Below are 24,302 nucleotides of genomic sequence, written 5' to 3'. Positions count from 1 at the left end.
TGCTAATGTAACACAGCCGACATCTGCCAGTTATGGTGTAGGCTGAACTCTTGAGCCCACTCCAGACACCCGCACCCAACTTGCGCCGTACATGTACGACAAATGTCGATAAGGGCTTAGCAGTTAAAGATTTAGGATTGGAGTGCTGTAAAGCCACCACCACTAGACTCTGGAGGAAACCTCTCTATCTGGCATCTGATGTACAAGTTTGGACTACTTGGCAAATGACAGGAGTCCATTACATGCCTGACTGCGTTGTTCCCGCTAAAAAGTTTGGTGGAGGAGTGATAATGTTATGGGGTTGCGTTTTAGGATTTGGCCTAGTCACATTAGTTCCAGTGAAGCTAAATCTTAATGCTTCGGAATACCTAGAAAAAGAAACACAAGAACCCCTCTGAAGTCATAATCATGTGAAAAGAGAACAAACAAGAATGTATTCATTCACAGATATTTGAAAACAGCAAGCTATTGGCTACATGCTGTATTACAGAACAGCACGGTACACATTAATTTTGCGCTATCTTGTATTATCTAGTATTCACCCTTACATATCAGTAATTTCCCCAGAAACAGATACAAATTAGAAAGTGCTTAATATATGGTAATTTTTTGTAAAGGAGAAATCTAATAATCATCTGATGAGTCATTGTAACAATAAACCGTTACATCAAAGATATTTCAAACAACTTTGTAATAATTGACGAGAATTTGTGTTACAATGTAACTGATACAATCTGATGAAAGATGAATACATGTTTTATAGGAGGAGTAATTACTTTAATGGTCTGCACATAGACTCCCATTACAGGGAACTAAAATGTCAGGCTGTCTGCTCTAAAGCTGATAAGCACTTGTATTCATAAAATAACACAGAGGATATTTTATCGCTCCCAATTCTGGAAAATTACGTCAGCTTTTCAAGGAAAACATTGGCCGCCTTGTACAGGTGGTAACTTTCATGTTTTGTCTTGCAATATGAAAAATCATATTATATGACTGCAATTTTCATTTATTACAGTAGAGTCAATGAGAGGATACAAGGGAAACCTACAGGGTCATTTACAGCTGACATTAAAGGAGTGGTCTGAAATACAAATTAATTTTCCTCCTAAATGCTTATCTATTTAATGCCATAATCTAGTCTATTTTCTAATATGCTTTAATTAAAAATTCCCTATCCTTCCCTAACTACACTATCTAATTGCTTTTCTTTTTTTTCACAACCTCCTTTTTGATTACTCTTTGTTTGAGAATCCCAGTGCTTGCTGCAATACTCAAACGAAGCATCATTAGGGGGCAGATCCTGAGGTTAAGCCTTGTAATAAAGCAACATCAGTGACCTAGTTTCAGGGGCGGGCTAGTCCCTGCTTTGTCACTGCGTGATGTGCCCAATGACAGTGCGCTCTTTCATCGGCTCAGATCAGAAGTATTGAGCTGGCAACAGAGCGCACTGTCAGTGTGCATTGTTTGATGAATTATCACCAAGTGACATCATTTACAGGGGTGGTTCTGGTTTCCGAACATCATGTATTCTTAGGAAGTCTCAGGAAGTTGGAAAAGAAAAGTAGTTAGATAATTTAGTTAGGGAATTATGGGAAATTTTTAATTTAAGTATATTAGAAAATAGTTTATATTACGCATTAAATATATAGACATTTGAGATGAAAATTAATTTGTATTTTGGACCACCCATTTAGGGCAGGAGATACATTGATAATGATAGTCAAACATACTGTACATCAGATGGGCTCCATGTACAACCATAAAATGGTCTGCACTGTATTACCAATGTATGGGTTTAACCCCTTCCTACCACAGCACATATCCATTTTATGTTTTTATTTTTTTCAGAAGTCAGAATTCAAAACTATGTAGAAAAAAATTGGGGGATTTGTACTGCCATCTTCTGAATCCATTAATGTTTTCATTTTTCGGTTGATTTAACTTTGTGAGGCCTTGTATTTTACAGGGTAAGCAGACGTTTTTAGTGATACCAATTTGGAATACAATATTTTTTGCAGCATTGCAGCTACCCAAAAAATAATTAATTTTGTCATATTGAATTTTTTTTCTGTTTACAGTGTTTATTGATTGCTTTAACTCATTTTCATATATTGGATGCAGTGATATCAAATATGTGCATTTTTTTAATTCTTTTATTTTTAATGGGAGAAAAGGGGATGATTTGAATTTTTAGTTTTTTTTATATTTTTAAAAACTTTTATTTTTACTTTTTACTGTACTTTTTGATCTCCTCAGTGTTGTTAGAGGCAGATCCTGGCTGTGTATCACAGCTATTTCCTGTGCTGGCTCAGACTCTGAACGTATTTCAGAACCTAAGACAAAGACAAAAATATAAAACATGACTGTTGCCACAATTGAATTGACAGTTACACATTAAGTCTACATTTGGGTGGGGTTTACATAACCCCTTGCCACTTCTGGTTATGGCATGCCTAAAATTAGTCAGGATTATTTCACTCATTTTGGGATGTTCTAGAAAATTTGAAACGGTTCTCAACTATACATATTGTTACATCTCCACCTGGACCTGCTTCTGTGACATCTGCTTCTGTCACCAAAGCCAGAGTATTTATTCTGGCAGTGGCCCTGATGACGGAGTAGATGTTGGAACTAGAAGCTCTAACCATCGCAAGCTTTGTCCAGAATCAGAGGCTAGTGTCGCTGAGCTCTGTGGTGGCATTCATTCAGGTAGTATGGGTTTGTGTTTTGTCCTGCTCCCTGCTTTGGCCACTGGGACAGTACCAGACCCTACTGAAACTTGCTGCTTACTGGTAGTTGCCAGTTATAGCTAATACTTGCTCTGGTTTACTCCTGTTGCTCTGCTCCTGTTAAGCTTCTGTGATTCTCGTTTTGATCTTGGCCCGTTTACTGACTATTTTTCCAATTTGTGATTTTATCCTTTGTTTGCCCTCCTGGTTCTGATCTGGTGTCCTGTCAAAATCTTCCAACCCTCTACTCCAACTAGCAGCTACTCCAAGGACTCCACTCATGACCCCTGTATAAGTATATATCCCTTTACAGCAGATAAAGGATGAAGGCCAGATGAAGGTCAGGGCTTCCATGGGACATGAGTTAGAGTAGCTACCACAAAGCCTATTGGTGGAAGTCCTACTTGCCAGGCGACCATGGACAAAGCCACTTTACACATATCTGATATAAAGCTCACATGACAGCATGAGCATTTCCTTACTGGGCCTGATTTAAGAAAACAAAAAACAACAGCAACTCTGGGCAAAATTGGTACAATAGACCTAATTTGGTAAAAGAGTTAGCGATAATTACCGGTATTGTTTCCTTTAACAAATAATAGCGGTTTTCATTTTTCAAGAAAGCTGTATAAAATAAAAACTGCACTATGATTGGTTGCTGTAGGCAGCAAGGCCAATAATTCTGCCTGACAGGTTTGACAAATGTGGCCTACAGGGTCTAGATGTGTATTGTAGGATCCAAAAAAGATGAGGCTTGACACGCCACAAGGAAGACCCTTTGACTCACGCTAGGCATAACGTGAATTCTTCTGAAAGGAAAAACTGTCTTTGTTGCCCAAAACAACCAATCACAGCACAGCTTTCATTTTTCAAAAGCACTATAGAAAATAGAAGCTGCCCTGTGACTGGTTGCTACTGGCAACAAAGACAACTGTTCTTTCAGACTATTTTATAGATGTCTGTACAGCTTTTCCTCTATGGGGGTTGTCCCATAGACAACATTTATCAAATATCCACATGAAAGCTGGTTTTAGTATAATTGATTGGAGTCTGATGGCTTCGACTCTCAAGGATCCATCCCGAGTATGGATTCCCAAAGTCCCATTTGAATGAAGCATTACTGAGCATGTGCAGTCACCATTCATTATCTTTTAATGGACAGTTACTGAAGCAGTGGTCGCATATGTTCACGATTCATTCACAAAGTGGACTCCAGGACTCCTGTTCTTGCAGTTGTGTGAATCGGTACAAGTAGGACACACAGGGATTATAGAGTTGTCACCTATTCTGAGGCTAGGGCATATTTTTTGGTTATGGGACAACCCCTATAAGCCCCTTTAAGGCATATAGATATTATAAAGAGGATCCTCTCCTCCAGATCCCAACTTCAAGAGCCAATTAAGATGTCATTAACAAACTGTTGCTTTGGCAGACTTGAACTGTCCATGTATTACTTAGAGTATAGCCATCAGGGACTTTTCCTGGCACTTTTACGATTTGTTTGGAGTATCCTGCTAAGGCAGGTTCTTTCTTTAAAGGTGTTTTCTTCATGATGCAACCTCCTTAATGGTCAATCAAAGAGATTTATAATGAGCAAGGATAGTTAAGGATGCATTGCTAGCCTGGCAGCTCTTAAAGGGTCTTCCAAGTACAGATTTTTCACTAGCTACTCCACTTAGTAGATTCCAGGGGAACCTTGGCATTCACACTATCACTCACATAAAGGGATTTGGACTCATACATCTGTGATGTGGCTGCAGGCCAGTGAAGCGAGCTGGAAGAAGAGGGTCATACAAACCGACCAGCTCAAATGCAAAGAGAACAACAACTAAGGCAGAGCAAGGGCCAAAACACTCTGAGGTTAGCAACAGAATATAGCACAAAGGATTACAAAAACAAGAGAGATAGGAGCAGAAACAGGTCAGGTATAATGGGAAAGAGCCCTACCCATGGCTTCCAGCAGTAAGCTAATTACAATAGATAATAACTCTTTGCAGGAAAACAGGTGGAACAACAAATCCCAGCTATATTAAAATTAAATCTGAAACAAGCTTGCATCACCCAGCAGCAACTGTTAAAATACGGCATCACATGGCTAAATATATGGAAGCAATAGGACCAGAGTGGTAGTCATAACTAGAGATAAGCAAATTTGATCGGGTCCCTGCTTATTCGGCAAGCTATATCGCTGACCGAATAAGCAGCAGAAGGAACCCGGATACATGGAGCGCGCCGGCTGATCAGCTGTCTGGTGCCGCAACTGCATCTGTCGCGGCTGTGTCACAGTCACAACACATGCATAGAGATCCTATGTGTTGTGACTGTCATACAGCCGCGACACATGCAGCTGCAGAGCCGAACAGCTGATCAGCTCAGCCGGTGCACTCCATTTATCCTGTTTCCCTCTGCAGCTTATTCAGTAAGTGCTATAGCTTGCCGAATAAGCAGGGACCCGATCAAATTCGCTCATCTCAAGTCATGACGGAGCTGCTGTCCGGTTACACTCCAGCACTTTACAGGAAAACAGTGTCCCAGTGAGCTGTCAGGTGTGAGATGCGTTACACTCACTTGTGGGTCTCAGGACTCCGCTGTCTCCAGGCTCACATCTTCAGGAACCACCGCACTCAATCCAGAGGGCACCAAGTTCTTCACAACAGGCAAAGGTTTACTGGTCTGTTCAAGTACATCAGGTTCCTTTCTTCCTTAGTACAACTCCTCTTCATGCCTATCACTCATTTGTCCTGAACCATCCCCAAGTACTTGACTCCATCAGCCTAAGGTATTTCCTCAGCAGTAGACCTGGGATCCTTCACCTCCCATCTACACGGGACTCTGTCCATCTTCCACTGCACTCCAGAGGACACAATGTGTCCGGTAGCCCCTTTTTCAGGGTTTCCAAGCTCCCAACGTGACAGAGGCATCTGCTGGGGAACCCAGTAGGGATGCCCATTGCTCTGAATGACTGGTACATGCTGCCCCTAGCAGCCCACTACACCTGAACTTGACTTTTTCACTGCACTTCTCTAACCACCACACTATCAGGAAGTGCCCACCTTTTATTAAAGCTAGTTCCCACCCACTGGGCTAGTTCTATTATTAACTATGTCCTATCAAAAAGACTAATCCTAAGGTCCTTAGCCTATATCCTACGCTGTTGGTAAACGACTTAAGTATATGAACCGTACCTATGCGATCCCAAAGCTTATGCTTAACCTGCACTGTACACTACTCACATTATACATTAACACCTTATGTGCATCACCATAACACATTATATAAGACGCACATCACTATTCACATTACATGTAAAACCACATGACACTGTACACATAGCACGATTGTTGTCTTCAGGGATAGGAACACAGCAGAGCAGTCCATCATTATTACACACAGATTTGACGGGATGTTTATGAAATTATTTTATCCATGGATATTTATGGAAAAAAATAAACTGAACAGGATGTTTGCCTTTAAAAATGTGCAAATAGATGTAATCCAAAGAAAAGTTGAGTACCGATGTAAATACTTTAGAGCCTGATTTACAGCTCCAAGATGATTTTTTAATTCTGACAGTTACTTCTGCAGCTTGCCACAGTTAATTTCTAAAGAATCACCGGCCAGAAATTACCTAAACTTCTGTAATGTTCTGCTCTACTACCTTCTGGGGACACTTATAATTACTACAGTGCAGCGCTTGAACTAGCATTTTACAATGTCAATTCAAACCAATGGACTGTCAATGTAATGCAGGACACATAGGTCCTCCAGAGTGGGAGACACTTTTTGTAACCCTGTTATACTATAGCCAAAAGATGAGGATCCTTAACAAAGGTTACCCATTCTCGGAAAATTTCTGCAGCATATCCTGAGGATTCCACAAGTAAGTTGCAGCTGCAAATGTGAACCAAACTGAATATTATGATGCAAATTTGATGGAGAACACGAAGAATAATCACTTCCTCAGGGACTTCCATGGTAACTCTACATCCAACCCTGTTTGGACTTCATGCACCACAATGATGACTTATCACATCTTCCCTGGAGGCTGGGTGTAGAGGGGACCAGAGAAATGACCAGTGCCGGACTGGAGGGCCAAAGGCCCACCAGTAACCAAATCCAGAGCCCCACTTTTCAGCTACATGCAAATGTGACATCATTTTTAATCACAAATTTATATAATAATGAACTGGTTAGATTGTTGCATTTGAGGCGCCCACAGGGCCATGGGGTACTCAGTACCAGGTCCTGCGGTTCACAGGGGGATGTCATGGTGGCGACCCGGTCCGTGGCCCTGGTCATCAACGTTTAGGGAAAGGTATTTAAAGGGAATAAAGTCTGTGTTCGTGACGCCACCTGTGGTATTCGGTCAGTGGGGACCGACGCTGCTTTAAGGGGTCCTCTGGGGTGATGTTATGGCAGCTAGATGGTATAACTTCCCACAGGTGAAGTGTATCCCTAGGGCTCCCAGTGTGTAGATGGAAGATGGTGAGGAGTGCAGCAAAGAATGAGGACACAGGTTTGCAGTCTCTTTACCTTGGTTTACTGAAGACTTCAGCATCCGCAGTCCAGGGCACCAGATCACAGGGCAGGCAGGGTCTGGCCAGCTTGAAGGCAAGTTAGGAGTCCACTTACCCAGGTGGAAATCAAAAGCCTTCCTCAAGCGCCATGATGGTGTAGTCCCTTACGGCTTAAAGCGCCACATAAGGTCCTCACAGATGTTCTCTCTCTCTCTGTCCCCCAGGTAGGATAGGACATAACCCGTATGACTGGTGGCTTGAGGCTGTTTATAGGGGCTCTAGCACGCCCCGGCCTCTGAGGGTCACCACCGTGCCTCCTGGGTGTTAGGTCAGACAGGTAACTTGGAGTTCAGCTGTCCTGCTGGTCTCTGATGTAAGTCATAGAGGTCCTTACAACTTTGGTGTTCTGGCTACCGGTCTCTGCGCCTCAGAAGGAGGCAGCCTGCTCAGGGCTGGTCTCCCCCTGATGTCCTCTCCTGTGCTTTGATCTCCTGCACGTTCACTGCAATCAATTTGGCTTTCTCAATGTCTCTCTCCGGGAACTGCTGCACTGCGGCTACACAGCTCCGTAAACCCTTCTGCTACCTCAGACTGATCCTGACTGGACCTTCCTGGAACTGACTCTCTTTTCCTACAGACTTCCAGTTTTATATATATATGGGGAGTCACCTAGTAAGTACAGTAGGATCAAAAGCTCCCCCTGGTGGCCTGGAGTGTGAATGTGTTGCATGTTTGTGGTACCTGGTTGCAGTTATCCCTTCTTGCCTTCAAGCGTAACATCACTCTCCTCATGAGGAAAGCAATGCTACTGTGACAACCAGGACCCTGGGGCGCCACACATTCCTTTGTCTGCACATAGTGATTCAAGTATATTGTGCCAAGTACTGCTCATATAAGAGGGTGGTGGTCTACTGGAGGTTTCTCCTGTTCTCCTGTGGGCCAGTCCAAGCCTGGAAACAACGTTATCACAGAGGTGCCAGGGAAGATGGCTTTAGTGTTTCATTTTTACTTTTAACTTTTTGAAAACTTTTTTTTTCCTTCATTCTGGACTTGCAGATTTTTATGCTGAACTGTGATTATCTTTAGGGTTTTTTTTTTTCTACTCAATGGGAATTATTTGCAACAAATCCACAATTATCATTTCCCAACATAAATTGACATGCTGCTGATTAAAAAGAAATCTGCATTGGTCAATCTCTGCATGTTGGGCTTTCTCAACCTTTGGATGAGATTTTTTTCAAACCTCGTCCACTTGGCTGCACCTGTGTTTTACTGTAGATTTATCATCTGAAAATCTGGATGGAAAATTGGCAGCAATTCTGTTACATTTGAACGTATTCATAGGGTATATTGCATTCGGTATTCTAAAACCTACAACTCATTTATAGCATGTGTTTAAGGGGTTATCCAGGCTTGAGGGCCAAGTCTGTAGACATTCCATGTGACTGCAGACATGTGAATCCTCACAGCGAGCACAGTGCACACCGTCAGGATTCTCCAGTGCTGGCACTGGGAGTGGGCAGTTATGAGATTCTCATGCATGCAGTCCCTTGTCAACTAGACATGTGAGGATACATGTGTAAATACGTGTAGTCACATGACCGCCCACTCCCAACATCAGAGAATCCTAACAGCTCGCACTGTGCTCGCTGTGAGGATTCACAATTCTGAAGTCACATAACGTGATTGCAAACATGAGCCCCGAACCTGGACAAGCCTTTTAAGATCTAAAGCATGTTCCCACATGCAGAAGTGCTGCACATCATTTTTTCCTCTGTGCTTTTCTTTATGTTTCTGCATCAAAATATTCAATAACAAACTGCTTATTTTATTTAATTGTTTTGTGATTTTTTTAATGCATTTTTGATGCAGAATTGATGCAGGACTTTTTAAAATGTGTTTCATTTGTTAGAGCAAAAACACTACTTTCTGCACCATTCTGCACGTCAAAACTCAGTTGTGTTTTTTTCAGGGTACCTATAGACTTCTATGAACCAAAAAATGTAGAGGTCTGCAAAGTCTTTAAATGCACAGTTGTTGTGTATTTTCAAGAAATCACATCCACCTGAACTTGTTTGAATGTTCAAAAATTGTGGTTTTTCTACACAAAAAAAATGTCTGCGGAAAAATTGCAAAGTGCTTAAGCTAGTGGGAACATGGCCTAAGTCTGAAAAACAACAGGTAAAATAGATGGATGGATACATATATAGATTTTAGATAGATAGCTGATAGATAAATAGATAGATAGATAAATAGATAGATAGATAGATAGATAGATAGATAGATAGATAGAAAGTCAATGGATAGATAATGATTAACTATGGTTATAATCAGAGGTACAATAGGAAGAGCAGCTCTGGAGCACAACACGCTGCGCCAAAATTTATATTGTTAAAGTCTGACCTGTCCAACCAATGAGGAATACACATATAAAATAACTCATAATGACCTTGTAAAAAAATCATTAAAATATTTTGTACTCAGAAGATAAATGTGTGTTTTCTCCCTCTTTGTCTCTAGGGGTTTGGCAGTCCATCTGGTGAATTTTGGCTGGGGAATGAGTTTATATTCGCAATTACCAGTCAGAGGCAGTACTCGCTGAGGATTGACTTAATGGACTGGGAAGGCAATCACGCACATTCACAGTATGACAGATTCCACATAGGAAATGAAAAACAGAATTACAGGTAAGAAACGTGATGGTGCGACCACGTTATATATCAATCCAGAAAACTGCTCAAAGTGCTCACAAAATTACTCCAATAAAACAGGAAACCTCAGGAGGAATGAGACTTACAGGATAGAAATTCATTAAATGTACATGACATAATTCACAGGATAAAGAGAATGTATTGCAGCAAATAGAGACCGGAGCGGAGGGAAACTGCACATCCTAATAACATCACATAGGTACTTATATCGGCAGAGCAAGAGGGAGAAAAGCCAATCGTACCACCTTCTGACAGTGATATTATGCTACATCCTTTCTTTAGATGTTTAAATACATGCAATTTTCTATTTTAAAATATTTTCTTAGATAGATATGTAGCATTCAACATTTTAAAGGGGCTTTCCGGGGCTTTGAAGGCTTATCCTTAGCTGCTACAATATTCTATGGTGGCCAGATGCACACAGTGTATGGAGTTGGAGCTACTTATACAGTGTAGTGACCATTCTCAGGCGTCTGCAGCTCTGCTGATATTAAAGGGAATAGTAGCTGAGCTGCAGCACCAGAAAATGGTCATTACGCGGCTGTGCTATTCTGGCGGCTCTTTATACTGTGTACATCCAGCAGCAATGGATCGTTGGGGGAGAGGCTGCTGGATGTCTAACCTCACTGATACGTCTTTCAAACCCCTTTATCTGCTGAGATGCTGCACTATAAAAAGTTTGTCCACCCCCACTCCCTGTCTGCCTCGCCAGATCTGTAAGTAATCCCTCCCTTCTTCCTCTCTCTCTGTATGTCAGCCATTTTATAAGGCTCATGTTTTTGCATCTCTGAATCAGAACAGTCTTTTTACCTACTATAATTGTGCATAACTACAAGAATTCAGCTTGGAAATAAACCTTCTTCTGTAATCGTCATATGTGCCTCTGCAGTCGAGTCAAGCTATCTGATGAAATCTTTTTGTGTGAGCACTGGTACCTAGAGACATCCACAGAAACAGTCTCAAGCACCCCACGCTCACAGTGTACTTTTGGAGGCAGAATAAGTCAGATTTTCATAGACTGACACAGAATTTTTTTTCTGAGAAAATCAGATCATACTGTGATCAAAGTCTGATCAGAGTTTGATTAGAGTGTGATAAGCATAATCAGCCAGATTATCTCGGATGAGAGAAAATACGGTGGTGTGACCCTGGCCTTACAGTAACTGCACAGTAATCAGAGCTGTGCCAAGTCATGTCGTGTCAAGGTCTTCCCTTCTCTCTTCTTGTACTGCTGTCTTTATACATTTCTTTAGGACTATTATAAGCATCATCAGAGTAAGTTACATTTGATTTATCATTATACACAAACCTGTCGCTACAGGCCACGTATAAAAATAAGCTGTCATGTACATGTAGTTGAGGAAAAAGCAATTTTTGGCCATTTGCAGTTAGTTTTATCAGAACTAGTGTGTAAAGACGAGCTGCTATGAAGTCTTTTATACACAGTGCGCAGAGACATGAGGGATTTCTGCTCTCCTTTCTCTATGTAGCACAGATTCAGCACCATGGGAATGTTACCCAGGAGTAATGAGCAGTGTGGTTGTGATTCCAGCTCTGCAATGTGTGCAGAATTATTATGTAAGTGAGTATTTTGATAATATCCTCATTTTTATGCAGATTAGTTTATCTTTAGGCTACTCCCCCTTATTACATAATTACACATCGCCTAATCTGCTTCATCCAATAAGCATTCAAGTTTAAACAACTTGGAGTTGGAAAATATGCAAATCTTCTTCTAAGAGCTATAACTTTTTAATTTTTCTGTTAACATACCCATTTGAGTACTTTTTTGTGGCTGAAAAAATCTAATAGGGATAAAATGGAAAAATATATGCAATTCCGAAATTATTTTGGGGGTTTTGTTTTTACAGCATTAATTATGAGGTAAAACAGGAGTATCCTGGTCAGTGCAATTATGGTGATTGCAAACTCACATCCATTTTTTTCTATATTTAAGTGGTGAAAAAAATTCAGAATTTTGTAAAATATATATATATATATATATATATATATATATATATATATATATATATATGTATATATATATATTCAATTTGTGTTTCCCTTTTCTGATACACATAACATACTTCCTTTTTTTTTCGTTGACAGCTTGTTTTCTGCGTGGTAAGCTGAGGATTTTATTGATTTTTATTTGGGGTACATGAGACTTTTTGATCACTTTTTATCACTTTTTTTAGGGTATGTGGTGCCCAAAAATAATGTAATTCTACGGTTCAATTCTTTTCCACTTTTCAGCGCTTACCATGCGGGTTAACTAATTTTTACATCAGACATTTATGGCTGCATCAATACCGACTGTTTATTGTTTTTTTTTTCCTTTTTTAATTTTTAGTTTTTGCCTTTTTTTTATAATTTTAAATAAATTTTAAGTCCCCACTGCTGGTTTAAACATACGATTCCTTGATCTCTTGTATTACCGTATATACTGCAGTTGCAGTATGTAGGAAAAATCATGTAGGTATGGAGCTCAAGACGGTATGTCTGTCAAAGGTTGGCAGCAGCATCTAAATGGTTAACAGCTGTAGCCAACGCTCCGTTCAGCTCTAGCCGCTGCTGTAAGGACACAAATCCCGGCTATGTAATATCTAACATGCGTGGGGAAATCAAAGCTCCTCTACCCCCACCAAATGTGCAAACCCCTGCCCTGGATGTTTGTGTCCTAACTCAAGGAGAGGTTACGGTTAGACATTCACGTTTTGGATGATTTTTCTCTTTAGAGAGAGGTGAAACGCCTGCTCATGACCTTGGTGATTCCTCGACCTGTGGCCTCCTGTCTTACTGCCCTACAAGCCTCTTCGTTGTGTCAGACATGACTACATCAATTGGTGCTTAAAAGGACCAAGCCGTCAAGTTCCCCAAGTCTTTATTTACCATCCCCTTTACTTATCTGATCCTAAGCCCTTTCATCGAGGTATCAAGTAACAGTCACTTGAAAACCAATAAGCCATTTCCCTCGTGACGGGTTTACATCTCCCCTTTAATAATGTCGACTTTAAAGACAATATATTATCCAGCCTATTCTCACACATAATGCCTTTCCCTTGTGAAAAGGTTTCTATAGGGACCCAAATCTCCTGCCTTCTATGAAAGAGCAATTTTTTTTCCTCTTCTCATGCCTAAAGCTCTAATGGTTTTTAAAATGATGTTTTTTAGAAATCATGGCACGTCCGGAACCTGGATGTGAATTTCTAAATATCTGCCCCTTTTGAATGAGTATTTTTTTTCTCTGGCTGGTTACTAAGAAACCGCTGTAAAGAATCTTTGGGGGTTATCGGTGCAAACAAGATGGTTGAAAAGCTGACAGTTTTGTGATTATGGTGGTCCTATGTTCACTTCCAATGTCATGCTACTGAATATTAAACATGTGCAATATGGATGTCTCACCCTGCATGTGGGTTATTAAATTATATTAAGAAAACTTACCTAGACAGGTTATGTCTGAGTAATCTGTTTTTAGGTTTCCTTGTTTCACCCCTATGCAACTTTTCTGTTTCTATGGGTAGCATGGTCCTGGAATTGTCACTTTCAGCAGCCACACTGCGATCATTGGGTCCCATAGTCACCCAGGTATTAAAGAAATTGTTACACACGTGCGCCGGTCCATTTGATTTTCTTTTGTCCACATCAGACTTTGCAAGTAGCCAGGCGTTCTCCCATGTTTTGTATTTCCTAGGCATATATAAGCCCTCCCAAAATGTACACCTGTGTCTTGGTATTGCTCTAAGACTTGATAGTAACTCATTTAGTTGCCTGTGCACAATTCCAGTGCACAATCATCAGGACATCTCCTGTCTGTCTATGGTTCCCAGTCTATGTGTTACTTGTCTGTGGTTTCCAGTAACATTCCTGCCTATCAGTGGAGGACCTCACCTGATTGTCTGTGGTTTCAAGTAAACTTGCTAGTGGTCATCACCGTACCTGCCTGCAAATTCTGGTATTGCTACCTACTTTCCTGCAGATTCCACTATTGCAACCTGCCTGCAGTTTTCAGGATGTCTTTCTGAGTCCTGACCTGACTCTTTGTGGCTTCCAAGTTATTCAGACTTTGCAGTTTCTCTGGAGTTCTGTCTGCTACCTGACCCCGAACTTCTATGAGTATGACCCATTCTACATGTCCACCTGTAGTTTTCAGGACGTCTTCCGGGCTGTTTGCTGTTTCCATGATATTACACTTTCTTGTAACTGTGGAGTTTTCTCTGCTACCTGTCAACGTCTCCATGATGACTCCTGCTTGTCTGCAGTTTCTAGTAACTCTGCAATCTGCCTGAGGTCTTTAGTAATTCTGTAATCTGCCCGTGGTCTTTAACAACTCTTCAATCTGCCTGGATGTCTTCCTTCCAGCATCCTGCCCGTGGTCTCCTGGATGTCTCCCACCTGCCAGTATTTTCCAGCATCCCTCCTGCTTATCTGTGGTCTCTTGGATGTATCCCACCTTCCAGCGGTTTTCATCAACTCACCAGCCTGCAGTCTACTGTATGGTTTTCTTCTTGCCTGCTGATTCCAGCATCTCACCCACTTGCATGCGGTCTCCTGGACTTTTCCAGTCCGGCAGATGTCTGTATTCTGCGTGTTCCTCCTAGCTGCTGCACCTACGCCCATTGCCTGTCTGCCCACATGGACCTTAGGCTTAGCTATCCACCTCACCTAGTGAGCCGCTTTGTGTAACAGAAATGAACAGTACATACTGTCTTCACCCCTTTCCTTCTTCTATCTATGGCACTTGCTGTTACATTTTACACTAGATTCAATGTGATTCAAAGCCTATTGCAGCCCTAGGTTGCACACAGCCATCAATTATTGGGCAGTAGTTTACATGGGTGAAAAATACTGAGGAATAACCACAGACACTATAGAGATGAGTGAATCAATCCACAAATGATGATCTTCGGGTTGCATTTCCGGAAATTTGCAGTTTCATGTGATTTCAAACATTTTGAGATTCGATTTGTAGTTTTACTTGGCTCCATTTCCCACAATGCTGAAGCAGTGAGTGGGCTATCATCTTTTTGCATTGCTATGTGGGCCTCCCCATAATGCCCTATAGCTATGATATCTAGCAGATTATCACACCTTGTACAGTGGTGGTCAGTATCGGGCCATCACAGATCAGCAGTTCGCAGAGGAGCACAGTTTATACAGCAGAGTCGTTTTCCATCTCCAGAGTCACTTTGTAAGTCTCTCCTATAAAGTGTAAGCTACAGTGTCCTCTCTCTTTCCTTTAGTGTGTGAGCTCTTATGATCAGTGGGGTCCATTATCTCCTGTAGAGTGTAATCTCTTATGGTCGGTCAGCAGGGTCTTCTCTCTTCTGTAGAGTGTAACCTTGTATGGTCAGTGGGGTCCTCTCTCTTTCCTGTAGAGTGTAAGCTTTTATGATCAGCGGGGTCCTCTCCTGTAGAGTGTAAGCTCTCATGGTCAGCAGGGTCCTCTCTCTCCAGTAGAGTGTAACCTCTTATGATCAACTGGGTCCTCTCTCTCTCCTATAGAGTGTAAGCATTTATGATCAGTGAGGTCCTCTCTCTCTCTTCTGTAGAGTGTAAGCTCTTATGGTCAGTGGAGTCCTCTCTCTCCTGTAGAGTGTAAGCTCTTATGATCAGTGAGGTCCTCTGTCTCTCTCTTCTGTAGAGTGCATTCTTTTATGGTCAGCGGGGTCCTCTTTCTCCTTTAGAGTGTAAGCTCTTATGGTTAGCAGGCTTCTCTCTCTCTCCTGTAGAGTGTTTTATGGTCAGTGGGATCCTCGCTCTTTCCTGTAGAGTTCAAGCTCTTAGGGTCAGCGGGGTCCTCTCTTTCTCCTGTAGAGTGTAAGCTCTTATGGTCAGCAGGGCTCTCTTTCTCCTATAGAGTATAAGTTCCTATGGTCATCAGGGTCCTCTCTCCTATAGAGTGTAAGCTCTTATGGTTAGTGAGGTCCTCTCTCTCTCCTGAAGAGTGTAAGCTTTTATGGTCAGTGGGGTCCTCTCTCTCTTCTGTAGATTATAAGCTCTTATGGTCAGCGGGGTCGTCTCTCTCCCTCTCTCTCTGTTTCTCCTGTAAAGTGTAAGCTGTTATGGTCAGTGGAGTTCTGTCTCTCTTTCTCGTCTCCCCAGTTGTATTTTTGTAACTTTTTCAATATTGAGATATGTGTGAATTTGTATGCCGCAAATCAAATTTGTAGGGAAAATTTGGTGAAATTGACAAATCCAAATTTCAACAGATCTGCTCATCTCTACAGTCTATATACATATATAAAAAATGCTAACACTGTCCTTGTCATTTTCTTTATATCTCAAGATTTTTCTTTTGATATCGGTATTAGGGACCTATCTAAAAGCCATGGGACATCCACAATATATTGACACAGATGTCCTGGCATCTATATAAATACCAGTGCACATATATATGCCAACCACTCTTCTGGGCCTCTGCTATGATTCCAGTCCATTGATGCCAGTAGACTGAGTATTTATTCTGGAGCCATTTCCTCAATATTTGTATTATTTTTACATAGAAGTATTTATTTTAATTTCTAATGGGCATTAACTCAAAAGACTAAAGTTTGGATAAACAATTTCCTCCAACTTATCACAATAAACCCTTCATATAACATCTTTGCTGAAGGTTACGAAGTTGACCCAAAAAATGTTTCTTTATGAACTCACGCTGCTTGCTACATCGCCGTTTTCCTGTTATTAGAATTTATTCGATGTGATTTTCCATTAGTTATTACAAAAATCTCAGGATTAAAACTGAAGTATTTGTTTTAAGGCCAAGTGAAGTATTAAAAATCTTGGGTTCTAATCAAGCTAGCAAATGTGTTCTAAATCTGATATGTTGTTCTATTGTAGTATTACATTCATGGGGCAGCACCATATACAGTATTTTACTATCATCCAACCGAGGCACTTACACTGAATGTCTCAGGAACACTTAAAGTGGATCTTTGGTCAAAAATAATTGTCACAATGACCTTAGAATCTCATGCGTGGATGATTACCTTTCTAGGCTTGGCTATTTGTGCTCTTGCTAATTCTTCAAAAGACATTTTGATAGGGAATTTAGATTGGGAGCCCCAATGGGGACAGTGATAATAATGAAAAGAAGGTCTGTGGAATATGATTGCGCTATATAAGAAAGCATAATAAATAAGTAATGTTCCCATCAGTCTTTCTTTCCACAAGCCTGCAGGCTCATATTATAAATATTACTCCTCCTTTCCCTCTTCACACGAGTACACCTCTACCTGCTGCTTAAAGAGGTTGTCCTCTACTGATCTGGAGCTTAGGACACTTTTATCCTTGGTAGAAAGGAACAGGAGTAGGCATGCCACTTTTATGTGTAACAACTCACAAGGGGAAATAGGTAAAACAGTAAGAAAAACTGCAACTGACCCATCCGGTTACTGCACAGACAAGAAATTCTGACCCTGCAGTCACTAGTCATTCCTGCATGAGATGGAATAGCCCTAAACAACTGACTGAATGATGGCAGCTTGGACCTATGCTCCTAAGGAACCGAAGGGCAGAGCAGAGTGCACGTTACCTACAAAAGGGAAAAAGTGCTGAGGTGGAAAGAGATCTCAGAGTGAGTTAAAACAAACCACGAAATACAAAATGAAAAAATAAGGTACGCTCTGCTAGAGAGTATGATGCCTACTTCCTAAACAAGAAACAGAAGATAAGTGCAGGGTGAAAAGCATAATCAGCAGAGAGATAAACCCTGGCTGGTCTTCACTGACTGGCATAAACAACGGCAGTATTGCTGGACATCCAAATGAGAATATTACCAGCAGGAAACACCAGCGAGGGAAAGTATACAGATGAAACCAGAAGTTTACATTCACTATATAAAAAGACACATCTGCATGTTTTTCTCAATATCCGACATGAAATCAGAATAAACCTTTCCTGTTTTAGGTCAATTAAGATTATCAAAATTATTAATTTGCCAAATGCCAGAAAAATGAGAGTGAGAGAATGTTTTCCGTGAGATGTCCATGTTCAGACTCCGTGCACAGACCCCGAACTTTGGTGTTCTGGTTTGCCCAACACTAATTATTATATATATCTGCTATATAGACATATTATTATTATTATTTATTATTATAGCGCCATTTATTCCATGGCGCTTTACATGTGAGGAGGGTTATACATAATAAAAACAAGTACAATAATCTTAAACAATACAAGTCATGACTGGTACAGGAGGAGAGAGGACCCTGCCCGCGAGGGCTCACAATCTACAAGGGATGGGTGAGGATACAGTAGGCGAGGGTAGAGCTGGTCGTGCAGCAGTTTGGTAGATCGGTGGTTACTGCAGGCTGTAGGTTTGTCGGAAGAGGTGGGTCTTCAGACTCTTTTTGAAGGTTTCGATAATAGGCAAGAGTCTGATGTGTTGTGGTAGAGGGTTCCAGAGTAGGGGTGATACGCAAGAAATCTTGTATGCGATTGTGGGAAGAGGAGATAAGAGGGGAGTCTATGTCTGTATCTATATCTGATCCTCTAGCTGGTAACAGTAGGGAGGTAATAAAGGAATGCCATAAATCAACGTGTGCAGTATTCAAGTGAATTAATCTACTAAACAGCTGGTCAATCATGCACAATGCCACTTGATGCCATCTAATTCATTGTCTTTAGAACTGATATTGATAGTTTACCTCAGGTATCTGACATTCCCATTGATAAATAAATGGAGCAGCATCAGGCATGCTCAACCTCAGTTCCGTGAGGAAGAACATGGGAACAGCACTTCTGTACTGGTAATTGGTGGAACCACCAGCAATGAGACACTTATCACCAATCCGGGATAAATGCTAGATATTCAGCATTTTTGTGATAAATGCCCATTAAGAAGGCTCTAATGCTTTATATCCTTAATTTTATCAGCAACATCCATATTTATCTATAATCACTGTCATAATCACTCTGAATTATTGACACATTTTAGTAGGGTCATATCACGAAGACATTTGGACTGTATATACTACTGATTCTGGGCAAAGGCACAGAACCACATGGCATATTAATGCCAGCTGGCCAACCATGGTATTTAGCAGCTAAAGGGCAAAACGTAAGATAAATATGCAACAAATATGCTTACCATGTGTGATAATTGCTAAATAATAAGATTTGTACATACCAAAAGTCAAGAAGTGAAATAAAGGGTTTGTCCTTAAGAGTCTGGCAGCGGGAGCAGAAACTTGGCTTGTATATGGACGGTAATCAGGATTTCACTAAACGATTCAAAAGTGATGCCAGGGGACCTGAAATATGTGTAGTCTGTTTACATTTTATTTAGTGGCACATAACTCTGCTGAGCACATGGATCAACATTGTGTAAAACTGAATAAGGTCCTGAAAATTTGGACCTGAAATAAGCAAAATAATAATAATAATAATAATAATAATAATAATAATACATATTTTTATAATTATTATTATTATTATTATTATTATTATTTATCAAATTTGGCATATTTGCTCTAATTAGTCTTTAGAATTAGATTTTTATTGAATTTAATTGATGCATATCAAATGTCAATTATTATTCTCAGAGGTCTCATCAGACCATAAATCACAATAAACATAGGCAAATATGTATAAATCAAAATAGAAATAAATACTTAAATGCTTAGCAAGTCCAGAACTGCTCCGCTATGTAGTCCGCACAGTCTGGTGACTCTGGTCATCTTCTTCTGACTGCTCATTGGAGCGTTCTCTTCAAAGGCAATGTCAGCACCTCTGGCAGTCATCATGAAGTGCGGTCGCCTTGTGACATTGTAAGAAACTACATTAGTGACCAGACAGAAGAAGGAAACTGGACTGCAGCTTGGCTGCGCATGAAGACATGTGAGGGCCATGAAATTCATTAATTTTATCCTCCTTTGTGGCCGACTATAATCCGGGCATAATTGATCCCGGTCGCCATTTTATTGGATTCATCCAAAGTGAATTCAGATGAATATGAATTTTTGCCAAATTCAAGAAGAATTTGGTTTCGAACCGATTCACTTATATCTGCCTCCTAATGTAATTATAATAATTTTGCAAGAAAATGTCACAAAGGAGTTCAATATAAAAGCACAAGATCACAGATCATTCTCTTTTCTCTGCTCTATGTAGAAACAGGAGCAGGAAGTCTCTTGTCCCTACATTTATTCCCCCTCTTCAACTCCTGACCCAGCCGCTTCCTCCTCCCCGCACCAGGGACTATTGCAGTGACTGATGACTCATGCAGGGAAAATTGACCTCCTGTTTCTACATAGAGCTTACAAGGATTCAGCTAGTCAGTTTTTAATCAAGTGGTTTCATAGATCTAATGGAAAAGAGAAGAATTAGCTGAGTAGAAAGACAAAATGAGCAATTGTAAGTACACAGTGCTGTATAATATGATCACTGCTTCTTTAAGCTGCTGCAAAACCTCTTTTAAAGAATAAGGAGTCAATTTTTGTTCACATTCACAAATATAAATTGCTTTCATCCTTTGTATAAAAAAGGACTGCAACGTTTGAAGTGGCTAAGTGGTTAGCAGCACTGTATGGTGGCTCAGTGTTTAGCACTGTTGCTTTGCAGCGCTGGGGTCAGAACAACATGTGCAAGGAGTTTTGTATGTGGTGTTTCCTTCCACTCTCCAAAGACTTACAGATAGGGAATTTAGATTGTGAGCCCCAATGGGGCAACAAGGATAACGTATGTAAAGTGCTGCGGAATATGATAGCGCTGTATAAGTGAGTAAAATGAACATTCTGATGTCCTACATCGTACATATTTAGCTTTATTCTATAGTTGAATAATAATGTGATTTTTGTCTTGCCATCCAACACCATGGCATTGCAGATACTGACTGGCACGGCTCTATTTCCTGATGTGTGCCCGCTGCTCTCTTGACCAGCATATTGCGGAGGTATTATTGGGTGCAGCTTCTGTGGTATGCTGTAATGAAGGCAGCGATGAGAGAAGGATATGGTAATAGTTGGGATATTTCCTGTGTCATGTCTTAGGTTACATGTCCATATTATGTTACATGATGCAGCGTGGACACTGAGATGGTCACACAGCACAAGAAAACGATAGCGATAGCCACAGCAGAGTAAAATAAACCTTCAGTGTTTGACAGAAAGTGCGATTTACAGATGTAGCGGAGCTCAACTTTTCCAACTTTAGTTAGAATCTTAAGTAATCTTACTTTTTTTAAACCCTATCGTATTATGTATATCTTCTAGTGATACATATCTGCTGGCCAGGTTCACCCCAGACCTAATCATATCATCCCGGCCACACAGAGATCTGGCTTTGTGTTTCACTCCTCATTCTGTTTATTGAATTTTATGATGACTCTTAATTACTCTCCGTGTTTAAAAGGGCTGTTCGGGTATAGGTATTTGACGATCTACCGACAGTACTGTACGGCAGAAGCTGGTAATGACCAGTAGAGGTCACTACATTTTGAATGGAGGTGTTGCCCTCGCCAGCCCTATTAAAGGAGTTGCCTGAACAACCCCTTTAAGGTCTTGCTTGGTGCACTTATTCAGTTACTCATAGAAAGGTTTTGGATGAAGGACCCAGTCTCCCTGCATGGTGAAGACCCCAAATAAATATCCTGGCGATACCCCCTATAATGCAGCTCTTTTTCCAATACTAAATCCATATATTTAAAGTCACATGATCTTAATTGATAGCTAATGTGAAAACTAGACAATCCGGAAATCACCTTATACCACGAAATGTTGTCTAAACCCCCCAAAAATGTCTCCAGTGTTGCAGCCGCTAGATGTTTCCCTACTGTCTAACCTGGTGTCCACTGCTCATTGTTAAGTATAATCCATCTCTAACAGCAGAGACGAGTGTAATGATTATGGTCACAGAGATGGCAACTGCGACTGGGCCTGGGCAGGTGAGGGGTCTGCCGATGCAAGCACAAACTTTAACTGGATATGCGTCCTCAGATGTATATTCAACTTAAGTGAATTGTGGAGCAGAGACCCATCGGGTCCGTACGCTGCAATACATACTGTCGTCAATGTGCACGTAACGTCATGCGCTCTCCTCGCTTTCACACTGAAGATGGGAAGTGGTGATAGAACAGTGATAGAATGGGGGACATATACCAGGATGGAGCCAAGGATCATGGCCATATATACCAGGATGGGGTATGTATACTGGGATGGGACATATGTATACCAGGATGGGGAGCATATATACCAAGATGTACCCAGGATAAGGGGCATATATACCATGATGGGGAGCATATACACCAAGAAGTACCCAGGATAAGGGACATATATACCAGGATGGGGAACATATATACCAGGATGGGGCCCAAGATAAAGGACATATATACCAGGATGGGTAACATATAAAAGGATGGGGAACATATGTACCAGGATGGGTAACATATGTACCAGGAAGGGGTATATATACTAGGATGGGGCCCAGGATCAGTGACATATATAACAGGATGGAGAACATATATACCAAGATGGGGAACATATATAACAGGATGGGAAACATATGTGCCACTATGTGCCAGGATAGGGGATATATACCAGAATGGGGATCACATATACCAGGATATGTACAGGATAGGGGATCATATATACCAGGATGGGGAACATATATGACAGGTTGGGGCCCAGGATGGGGAACATATATACCAAGATGAAGATCATGTACACCAGGATGGGGCAAATATATATCAGGATAAGAGACATATATACAAGGATGGGGAGCATATATAGTAGGGTGGGCTCAGGATGGGGGACATATATACTAAGATGGGCCCAGGATGGAGACCAAGGTGGGAGACATTACTACATAATGGGGGAGGGGGTGGAACTCATATGTCCTTATATGATTTCAAACTCTGCAAGGGTCCATACATCTGACCAACATGCAGAAGGGGAGCACCGGGTCCCAATCTTGCACCGAAGCGAATTGGACTCTACTCATGCCACTGAGCAGAGACCAGGATGATAACAGGAGTTGAGGGTGGGCAGTGGGGGTGTTTGTCTCTCTGCTCCCGCTCTCTTGTATATCAAATTGCGCACAGTCATAACAGAGAGGTGGGCTTTCAATTCAGGGCGTAAATACTCATTTTGCAATGACAGGAAGAATATATGCTGAAACATACGATGAAGGAGGTTCCTGTACCTATAGTGGCATGGAATGCTGATGAAAAGTATGGCAAGTTACAAAGCTGGAGAATCAGGGCAGTTACTAAATATTTTAGACTGGTTTGTGAACAAACCACAGTTTTATTGTGGTGTGGGGGTTGAGGGCATAAATAACATGCTTTTCTGCCTTTCATACAGAATGTGGATAAAAGGCAGGTACTCTTTAAATAAAGGTTCAACTTCATGAGGGAGTTTGTGATATGGGATATTAATATATTGTGGCCATTTTGCTACCTTTATGAGTAATAATGACTGAGATCTGGGTTGAAGCCTTTGCGTCTTCTTTCCCTCATCCAGACTGAGTGATTGACAGCTCTGCCCGCATGTATCGGACTGCAGGGAGGTGTGGTACAGGACTTACAGACTTTCTCTGAGTCCGGGCGGCATTTCTACATCCTTTTACAAGAAAGCACTATATATCCCTAAGCCCGGCAGTTATTCTATGCTGCCCTCATATTGGTCAATGTAGCATAGTAGCTGTGACAGTGGAACTTGCATTACGTTTTTAACAATTTTGGGGCAATGTTCACAGATGTGTCATATAGTCTGTTAATAATTGGAAGCCATAATGCTGTGCTAGATCTGTTCTACAGCTGACACAAGTGACGTCTCACAGACCCTGTGGATTTATAGTGGGGTCCATCTGGGTATTGTCGAAGCTTCTATCATTTTGATGCCTTCTGTGTTATTATTGTCATCAAAAGTGACAGAAATGTCGATGGACCCCCCAAACAGCAGTATGAGCGGAGACTAAATGACACCTTGGTTCAGACATTGCTTTCTGTGCCTGACCAAAGAAGTCATAGATATCTCAAAAAAAAAACAATGATTAATGACCTAATTACTCATGTGTGGCTTTAACTCTCATGTACCCGGCTGAGCCTGTAAGTCGTACTGAGTGATGTCTCCATTAAATGACAAGACCAAATGGGCCACATTTATATCCGTGACAGCTCTTCAGGGTAAGAGGTGCGCGCTGGATTGCGGACTTTTTTCTAGTTGCAAACATTTTTTGGATTTTACAGAATCTGATGTCACAAGGAGACATTTCTTCTTGACAGATGTGATTACTTAACTCCTCAAACTCCATCATTGGATCCGATTATATGGATGTTATAATGTCATGAAGATACGACTTATTCAGATTTGAAGCCCTTTCGGGTTCCACTCATCAAA

The 24,302-nt window shown here is 41.0% G+C and overlaps 1 protein-coding gene across 1 annotated transcript in view; it reads left to right on the top strand.

The window, feature by feature from the left end:
- The window catches only part of ANGPT1 (angiopoietin 1), a 402,043-nt gene that overhangs the window by 304,831 nt on the left and 72,910 nt on the right, over positions 1-24,302 (top strand). Inside the window, exon 7 of the mRNA XM_077271069.1 lies at positions 9,770-9,936. Within this exon, the coding sequence (XP_077127184.1) occupies positions 9,770-9,936 (167 nt within the window). The remainder of the gene's footprint in view (positions 1-9,769; positions 9,937-24,302) is intronic.

Source organism: Ranitomeya variabilis, chromosome 6, assembly GCF_051348905.1.
Source record: "Ranitomeya variabilis isolate aRanVar5 chromosome 6, aRanVar5.hap1, whole genome shotgun sequence".
Taxonomy (NCBI): Eukaryota; Metazoa; Chordata; class Amphibia; order Anura; family Dendrobatidae; genus Ranitomeya; species Ranitomeya variabilis.
This window is presented reverse-complemented; position numbering and strand designations above follow the sequence as displayed.